Source organism: Aplysia californica, unplaced genomic scaffold (genome assembly GCF_000002075.1).
Source record: "Aplysia californica isolate F4 #8 unplaced genomic scaffold, AplCal3.0 scaffold00048, whole genome shotgun sequence".
NCBI lineage: Eukaryota > Metazoa > Mollusca > Gastropoda > Aplysiida > Aplysiidae > Aplysia > Aplysia californica.
In genome coordinates, this window is record NW_004797318.1 from 2,093,121 (window position 1) to 2,103,616 (window position 10,496).

Below are 10,496 nucleotides of genomic sequence, written 5' to 3' on the forward strand. Positions count from 1 at the left end.
TAAAAGTTTTACAATTTGTATTGAGACTTTGTCACGTCAAGTTCAATGTATAAGAATTACGTGATTTATTCCACTTGACGTCAAAATCCTACATCATCCTACAAGCCTTTTAAAAGTCATATTGACATATATAGAAACCATTGCTTCTTTTCTTTGCAGAGAAAATAAAAGGAGTTATAAAAACATCAAACAGCATTACAAAACTTTAAACATTATATCATAACATGCTGCCCATGACTAGATTAGAACTGTACATTTGTTTCCCAAAGAAAATGAGTACCGTACCAATTTCAATAAAACATTTTGTTCAGCTCACTGAGTAATTAGAACCATCACTGAGAGAATCACTAAACTATTTTTGCTACTCTGATACTATTTCATAATTTTTCATGGGTGACATGATCTATAAGTAACTATAACTATAAATTAGTAAGATCTTCACAATCCTCTTATAACATAAATAAATCAAAGGAATTCCAAACTGGAACATTTTTTAGAAGACTGATTAGAACATGAAAAAGGAAAACAGTCAAATGCTAAATGGATTAAAATGATATTCCAAAGATAAACTTGATTTTCATCCATCTAGGTTTAGTTCAGTGTTGTTATGTAAAGCCTTCATACTTTTAAGCAGGTGATATCTCATAGATCTGATATTGTCTGCTTGAATTAGAGATCTGAGCAATTGATAAGAATTTTCATAATTTTAACTTTTAACATCTCACAAACATCACAACTTCACCCATGACAGACTTGTTGACTGACCGTAAGATAAATTTATATACAGCTAAGTGACTGAGTCAAATTAGCTCTGCCATGTAATATGTAAGTACAATGTAACAATTTGAGAGCAAAACTTTTCATAACTTATATTATGTTGAATGAAATGATAAGTAGTTTGTATACCAATGAGCAAAAATAAGAAAAAAACCCTCCAAAACAGCGGTACCAAGTACTAAAAGGGTTATCTACAGGGTGACCAGACAAAATGTTTTGCTAATAATACCATTATGAGTAAAGATACTGACACCAAAGTTTGCAGGAATGTGGAACATCAATCTGGATTCATCACGATATACCGTCAAACCTCGTCACCCCTCCCCGTTATACCACCTGCCCTGCTTACCTCCAGGTTTTGCCAATGTACGAAAAGGAAAGCCTGGAATGCTGCCATGCAGAGACAAAACAAATTTTAGTCTCATGTGATTGTACACACAGAGTACATGTGATTGTGCCTTTACATCGCCATCCGCAACCTGTTTGAGTTGTACTTGTACGGTCCTTACATAACTCATGTAAATTTTCATAGTAAATTGGTCGTCAGGGGTACACACTACACAAAGTGCATATCGGCTGCTTGATAATTTTTTTTTCCGATACACATCTCTGCGAATCTGGTCTATTTCTAGCATCTGTCGAGGATTTGTGCTGACTTTGAAAATGCCATTATTTTTAGGGTTTGGCTAATTTGTTTCTTTTTTTTTTTAAGGTTGGAATAACATTTTAAAGTCGCCTGAATAAACTTCAAAGGAACTGCGCCACCTTGGCCTGTCAGAAAAATATGTGGCATTGCTAGCTGATATCAGTCCGATGACCAAAAGGCTGGCAGGTGCCCGTGAAGCTTTTTTTTGGTGGGGACTCACATGTCAAGTCTATGTGCAAGTGCAAGGTCTGAAGCGGCCCTCGAACTGACAAGTAACCCATCAGGTAATCAAAAAAAACTGTATGGCTCCTTGATACACAAATATACATGTGTATATACAGCCTAGCTTCTGATCCAGCTTAAGTTTTCAATTTACACACAAAGTTCAGTGGAGCTGTAAATGTAATTGGTTGCTACTCATTTTCCCCCCTGTGCAAGACAGATCTAGACAAGTCAAGATTGGCCACAGTTTGTCTCTAGTCTTTACCAGTTTACCACTAGTCAGGGTGGCAACTGAGTCATACCAGTTATCGAGATAGCAATCCAGTTAAACTGGCAGCGCTGCTGTCAACTTCAGACTAGTCCCAAGGTACCGGTAGGCAGTACAGTGCGGTTTGACTGTAATTACTACAAAATAAGACAGCCACAAACAAAATTACAAGTTATTCCACATGAATCCCATTTTGAGCAAGGCACATTCTTACTATGCTGAGTTACATTGACAAAAAAGGCCAGATAGTGCCCAGACTGTAACCTTCTGATCAATCTGGCCTTTCTCGTAAACTCTGTTGGACTTGGCTGACATAGTATTTGCTATTCATATGGCAGTTAAGGTAAAAATGGGCCTCGTCAGAAAATTAGAGCCGTCGGATAAAAGTTTCCTCCTGGTTAAGCTAATCCAGGAACCATTATGTCCTCTGTGTCATCTGCTTCAGGGAGTTGTTAGTATGTTAGTCAACTTTACATCATTTACCATTGACATAATTCTTTTGTGTCCATTTTAAGATTTGTCTCTTCATACAGAAAACTATATATATATACAGCCATGATGTACTGCCTTTGGCACCAAATAAATAGGAACATTCAACAGTATTTGAAGAACACAAAAAGTCCCCAGCTCTATAACACCTGAAAAGTGTCATGGAAAGTAAAAAAAACCAAAAAACAAAATAGATAGCTCTTTGTATAATAACTTTACAAATATAAGCAAAAATTGAGTTTCAAGCAGTTGTGTAATTTATAAAATATAAAGAAGCTGATCTTTCAAAACAACAACAACAAAAAATACCTGGCTTGGCTGAAGTTTTATAAAAACAGCTGTCTATTTCATCTTGAGCTAACTAACCAAAACATACCGTCAGATTTCACTTTACTCAATTGCTGAAACTATATGTGTGGCATTGTGGTGAAATCAGGCGCTCGTCAAAATAATGAAATCCGAGAAATCAGCATTTTTCAGCCAGTTTGGAATTGAAAATTTTTTGTGTGTTTTTTGGCTCAACGATCCATCCATTCAAAAACACTTTTTTTTTTGCATTTTATGGAAAAACGATGCTCAAAATCACAACAAATTTAAATTTGCAGTTTCCAAGGGCTCTTAAGCTAAGGAAGTCACAAACTTTGGCAGCCATTTGCCTGTTAATTTTACCTCTAAAACCAGGCCACCCCACCTCTTTCAATCACAGATATCTTGACTCTATTAAAAATAAATAGATATTTTTTTCATCAAAAGCAATTCAAATAAACTACCTTTAAGATTATACCAATAACTCCAAATGCCCAAAAATTGACGTGCGCCTGATTCCACTGCGTCGTGACACATTACAATGCAGTTAGGTGAAACATGACACAATATATAACTCTTACACGAACCTCAATCAGAAAAGCTATCTTGTTAAAGCTGATATAAAACAATTTTGAAAGTCGAGTACCTTTTTTCTTTGAAGGAAATGCAAGTCATGCAGATAGAGGGAGGCAAAAAAATTGTTCTTTACTTTTAAAAATCAAATCTGCTGAGCTGAAAAAGTTTGTTCATAAGACCTTATATATAAGTTTGACAAATCCATTTCCATGGGAAAACAATTATTACAATGGTTAAAAATTCATGACACAACTTATCCTCAAGTACCTTTTACAGGTGAATCAATGTCACCCATACTTTGCACAGCAGTTTGTATCAATTAGTCTTTGAGGCTAGATTCTTCATCACACAGAAAAAGGAAGCATTCACAGCATTTCCCTCTTCTCACACACATTTTGCATATGTATGTGGCCTATGTCACAGCTCATCAAATACACTTTTCAGAAGTAAAACTTCAGCCCACACATAGTCTAACTGCAATCTCTTGATCAAAGACAAGTGAAATTGTAAAGAATTTCTGCTCATAATTAGTCTGATGAGAAGCAGCATGATGGTGGGGAAGAGTCATCATCGGATCCTGTGACAGGAAAGGGCCTTGGTTTGAGGCGGTCATTCTGGTAATTGGTATTCTTCAATCTTCATAAATTATCACAAAAATCTCTCACTTGTATATTAGTCTATATTATAACTTATGAGTAAAATGAGTGAAGAACAGTGTGACTCGCTCCTATTCAGTAGGCTAGCGATGCGCTTGTCATTTTTAGATTTAGCACCAAAAAAGTGCCCCGGCGCAGTGGGTTAACCCACTCTTAACAAATGTATGCATTTGCTGTTTAGTGTAGTGTAAGTTCAAAGCTGCATGGATAAAAGTAAAGTAAAAGTGTAACCGATACCTGAGCAGCTAGTTATGATCTCACTGTGGTCAAGAAATGCATTTTTTTCGACTGAAGCACTCAGTACTCACAACCTAAATCCACGCTCACTTCCCACCCTTCCTGCACCACAGACCTCGTAGAATGAATTACTTGAATTAGCAAAGACAGACATTGTAATCCAGTACTGACTTATGGCATCTTTTCTACAGAATGTATATCAAATAAAATAACTTGTGCATCTTATTACTGCTTATACTTATAGTATAATAAATAGTGGTGGACAAAGAAGAAGAGAGTACAATGTACAATTCATTTGGTTGCTTAAATATATAATATGATTTTATCTGAATATAAGCTACATCTTGGAATTATTAATTAATTTGAACAGCTAATATGGAAACCAAATATCTACAATCTACATGCATATTCCAACATGCTCTGTTTTGTGAATATCACTCTAAGGTTTTAGTGTTAATCCACATAGATCTATAAGTTATGCAGATTTTTTTTGTTCATCAACATTTTCACAAATCAAGGTGAGATCAGCATGAAGGGCTGAATGAGCAGTAGAACATTTCTTGTTTAAAGAACATCAAATCAGATCTACCAAAAATGACTCTACAGTATGATACACATGTGAGGAGAGGGAAGTTGTAGGCACACAAATGGCTTACATAATCTGACCGAAGGTAAGGAAAAGGAGAACGTGAATGGGAGAAAAAGATTATCATCCTTCTGGCCCCACCCATTTTTATACATTGGTATTTGTAGGGACCAGTTCCTGCAACTAGAATTACCAGTGTGTGCCAACACCCAACCAGCACAAATGCCAAGTTCACAAGTAATCTGTACACACACTGCAGATGGAGCGGAGACCACAATATAGCCTCTATTTTACAAAATGGTGATGGATACCGTTCTACTCTAAAGCCAGAACAAATTTAGAATACCAACGAGCCCTGTGCATGTACTACTAGGAATCAGGTATACTGAAACTGAAAGCTTTTCTAACATAATAGGATAAATGGAACATTCTCTTACATCAGCCATAAACTAAAAGCTGTAGAATTCTTAAAACTGGACACTTACCATTGTCTTTACAAACTTAAACGAACTAAGCTTTTAAACTTTAAACCCTCGAACCCACAAATCTCACGATTAAGATTTTGGCAGCCAAACCACTGGACTCCCGACACCACCTTGTCATTACATAAGGATATATAGGAAAAGTATAGAATTCAATATTATGCATAGATGTATTATGTATAAACATGCTTCAACAACAAATTTGTATTGAGTTCTGTTACTTTTCCTATCAATTTTACAGGTCCATATCACCGGACAAAAGGATGTAAAATGGTGGTAAACAAGAATGACTCCGCAAACATTGGTTTTTTTTGGCTTATCGACATGTGCTTATAACTGAGCTGATTGTTACAGAACCCCCCCCACACAATATTTTGGGCAGGCTACAGTGCAGCCAAATGAAAGAAGAGTTGATCAATACAGGTGGCACTTCAACAATTTCAAAGGCTCAGAGTGAAAACAATGGTTATCTCTGTGCCCTCCAATCACCAATAAAGCCACTTCAGAACCCCCCAGAACTGCACTTTTGTCCTGTAATGACTGGGAAGTGGATTCAGTGTGTTCACTATTGCTCGAACCTGTGGACTTTTCTCCTTGGCTTTTGTCATCGGCAGCTAGAGCCATGAAGTGATCATAACATCGTGGTGCGTTGCTAGCAATGCATGCAGATGGCAGTTGGTTGACTGATGACTGTGAGCCAGTCTGAGTGGCCACAGATGTCTTTGCTGACTCAAAGATTCTGGGAGAGTTTTTTAGCCGATGTGAGATATGATTTTTACTTCCAGCATTTCCCATGTGCTTGGCATATTTACCTCTGACTGAAGGCACCTTTATACCAGAGGTATTATGCCTCTGTGAGCTGCCCATAAAAGATGATGTTGCTGTATCCCAGTTCTCTGTATTATCATGAACAGAAGAATATGATCGTGATTTCACTGCAAGGCTTCCCATTTGTTTAGCAGTAACATTCACACACAAATTTGTTTTCTTCTGTGTACCGTTTTGATAAATGAAAGATTCCATGCTATCACCTCCACGAATATTACTGGAAAAGTTACAAATGTCTCTCAAAGAGGCTGATTTCTGACCAGAACTGGACGGATATGCAATGCTCACATTCTGAATTAGTGAATCATTGTCTATCTGCTCTAAGTCTTCAACAAACAAATCTTGTATATATCTGGACTTCCTGGCTACATACAAGCCAGATTCTATTCCACATGAAGGTGGCGAGGATCCTGAAAATAGGAGCTGAGGAAACCGATCTGAAAGTCTATTTGCAGGAAAGCTAGAGTCAGTCTCATTCATTCTGTTCAATTTATCGTCATATTCCACCTGGGACGATGACCTGTTGAAGGTGTTATTGTTTCTTGCACATGAGATTCCTGAAGAGCGGAATATATCTGATGTATCACAACAGTCAGACACGGGATGACTTTGAGTTTGATGACTCCATATCACAGAACCAGAACTAATGCCATGTGAAGGGGATACATTAGACTGGTTTTCCTCAAAGCATGGACTCAAACTGTCCATGTGCAGAGAATAAGTCTGTTTGACTATGGGCAAATGCTCATCTGACAAAGTCAAAGTTGGGTTATCCAAGCCGATGTCAGCATCAGAACTAACAGATTGAAATCTTTCCAGTAAAGGGAGACCAGTCCCACAAAATTCTGAGGATGCTGGTCGAATACGCAGAGACTGACCAGTAGGCTTAGAGTTGAAACTTTGGAGTTCAAAAGTCTCAGGGTGAGGCTGTGAGGTAGGAGTAGTCTGTTTCATTTCCATGAAACTATGATCAAATCCAGAACATTGTGAGTTATCCAAGTCAGTCTGAAAATTAATTTGATCTGAGCTATGAAAAGGGATTTGGCTATCAATCCCAGAGCTGCAAAGATTTTCCTGGCTATTGTTGTTTTTATCTGAAGTTACTTGTGAGCTGCTAAGACGTAGAATGTTTATGTGATGATCAGATGAAGATGAAGGAACTCCTGAGGCCCCTGAGGAACTGACCGCAGGACTAGTCCAGGGACGGATCGGTGTGGCTAGTGACGTGGGTGTGGCCTTAAGCTGAGGAACAGACATTGTGCGGTCAACAACGACCTCATTCAGCGAAGGAGCTTTCAGAAGGACTGAGGTGTGGAGCGATGTCGGGGCAAAAAACTCTCCACCAGGTGTGAGGACCTGGCGCCAGCAGCCAGTTTCTGAAGAGAAAGAAAGGAGTCCCTTGCATAAATTACGAAAGGAAAATTATTATTATAAAAAATAAATGACACTCTGATTTTCTTTTGCTGAGGACGGTATTCACAGACTCAGTGCGCTGGTTGCCACACTGAAGGCAAAATGTCATGGAATAATAAGCTCTGATACGCTTTTGAGTCTGATGAATTTCAAGCCAAATTTTATCCTTCAAAATGATGAGTAAAATGGTGATCATAGTTCTGAACAAAGATGCTCACAACTATGACAATCTGTCGAAAGAACTAGGAAATTAATGAAAAAGTACTTGTTTGTTAAAAGCTTTGACTTCTATGGTCACGACATATTTTATCCTAACTCTTTAAACCCGGAATTATTTTCAATGTTTTCACATAATTTTTTCTAGATCTTGTGAAACACGTAACGGGGATACATGCAAAATATTCATACAATGGCTAAAACTGTGTCAAAGAGAAAGATGAAGTAGTTTATACATCACTTCCAAGTAAAAAAAAAATCTTTTCTGATTTGAAAGAGATTGCATTAGCAATAATGTTTCCTGCACCCTGCAATCTGACTGGATGCTGGGACTGTCCCCTCAGGGACCTGGTGAGTTTCACTAGATGCTTTCATCACCCACTCAGGGTTATAGAGTTAATGGTGAAATTTGATGAGATAACAGAGTCAAAAAGACCCAACTGATAGCAGTATGTTCTTGAATTTCAAACAATCATCATAATTCACACCAATGAATTAATTGTAAAGGACGATACTTTAAGGAATGTCAGTATTTACATATGTGTCACAACCTGGAGGAATCAGGCACTCGTCAATTATTGGTCATATGGAGTTATGAGTATCACCTTTAAGCTAGTTCATTTGTTTTGCTTTTGACAAAAAAACAACAACCCATATATCTTGAATAAGAGTCAAGATAGTTGCGACAGAAAAAGGTTGGGGTCACTTGATGTCAGAGGTAAAATTAGCAAGGAAATGGCAACCAAAGTTTGGTAACTTCCGAAGCTTGAGGGTCCTTGAAAACTGCAAATTTACATTTTCATGCCTTTAATCAACATTTTTCAGTAAATCCACACAGAAATGTGTTCTTAAATGGACATAAAAGGAATTGAGCCAAAAAAAATAATATTTGGAAAAATTTGCTCAACTGTCAGATAAATGCTGGTTTCCTTGATTACATTATTTTGAAGAGGGCCTGATTTCACCATGCTGCCACACATATGTTCTATCAGTTAGGTGATAAATCATCAAATGTCCTTGTATCAAACTTGTACCGACAAGGGATCCATTTTTTGGAAAGATGCACCACAAACATTGTCGCTTTTATTACATCAACTGAAAGTATGATCAGGTTTCAGTTAAAACTACAATCATTCAATAAAACTATTTCTTGTTCAGTGATCAGGTGTACAAACATCATTTACCTTTTGTCAAACAAAACAATGCCAACTTCTTACAAAATTGCCAAAAATTAAGACCTATAACAAACTCTTTAATTAGACTATATCTAAGAAAAAGCAGTTGTTTTGAAAAAATAAATTTAATATATCATTGGACTTTCAATTGCCAGTAGAAAAGTGTGAAGTGAAGTATCTCGTTATCATTTTCACAGGTTTTTTTTTCTCTTTCCTATTATATTGTCATAGTGTCCTTCCCCTAAAATGGTTACACAAAGGCATCTTTCCACACATGAAAACTGAACTCAAAAAGTATTGATGCGGGTATAGAACTCAAAGCACCACAGTAAAGACATAAGAAAAGTTGTAAATTCTTTTTGAAAGCAAACATTGGTGTTGACAGGGTGGACCAAACCGTCTGGTAAAACATACACAAAACAGATTTCCTCATATCATCAGAAAGCTGTTCAAATGTTCTAAGCCCAGACAGCAGAATTTTCAGGAACGAGAAAAGCTCTTCCATTCTTTTAAAAACTATAGGCCAACCTACATTTATGCATCTTGCTTTTTTCAACATTTACATAGATTAAGAAACTGCAATTTTTTTTTAATTCTAAATTTTGAGCTAGTTTGTCTGAAAAGTTGTCAGAAGATTGTGGCTTTCAAGTTTATTTAACTCTTACCGAAATTGAAAAGCCAGACTTCATGTGACAGATGACCATGTTTTGATCCACCAACCAAGATCATGTACTGATTGACCTGGGAAAAAATTAATTAAACATATATTACTTCTTGCATTTTATTTTGTAAACACAGTACAGCAATTCTAAATCCAATTACTAACTGAAATATGTACTTGATAATACCACATCTAATACAAGATTCATCATCATCATTGCCATTCTCACCTTGCACCAGGGTATAGGCCATGGACAAACATTTTCCGTCTTTCTCTATCCTGGGCTAGCCTCTTGATGTTATTCCAAGTCTTCCCACTTTTCAGTACATCAACTTCTGGGACTCTTTTCCAGGTTCCACGCCGTCTTCCCCTTGATCTCTTACCCTTTGGATTCCTATCCAAAACTTTCTTTGTTATGCAGCTGCCTGACTTCCTGAGAGTATGTCCAAGCCATCGCCACCACTTTCTTCCTACCTCATCTCTGACTGGGATCTGCCTTGTTTTCCTTAACAATTCCTCGTTGGTGACCCTGTCTGTCCATCTGATCCTCAGTAACTTTCTAAGACACTTGTTCACGAAAACCTGGATCCTCTTTACGCAAGTCTGTGATGCGTTCCATGTCTCACATCCCTACAACAGGACTGACTTCACATTTGAATTGAAAATCCTCAGCTTTGTTCCAAATGAGATATCTGTGGTCTTCCAAATCCTATCCAAAGATGTGAAAGCAGCCTGAGCTTTTCCAAAACGGGACTTGGGAGCGAACGACGAGCCTGCAAGATGGTGCTCCCGCCAGCTGTTGCCGAAGGATGTCAGTCTACCAACCGTCAAACCGAGACGACAGCTGCAGAACGCGTCGACCCACCTGGAACACCAGGACCTCAACAACCCGCCCGGGTTTTTCCTTGGCGGCCAGCATAACCCGGCCTGGCTGGCCCGCCTGCTGATCTTGGCCGGG

The 10,496-nt window shown here is 37.8% G+C and overlaps 1 protein-coding gene across 1 annotated transcript in view; it reads right to left on the reverse strand.

Moving 5' to 3' along the window:
- Positions 1-3,387: 3,387 nt before the first annotated feature.
- Positions 3,388-10,496, reverse strand: part of LOC101855468 — a gene marked incomplete at its 5' end in the record, with an annotated part of 31,855 nt that continues 24,746 nt past the window's right edge. The window contains 2 exon segments of the mRNA XM_005092557.3: positions 3,388-7,449; positions 9,543-9,618. Of these exon segments, the coding sequence (XP_005092614.2) occupies positions 5,660-7,449; positions 9,543-9,618 (1,866 nt within the window).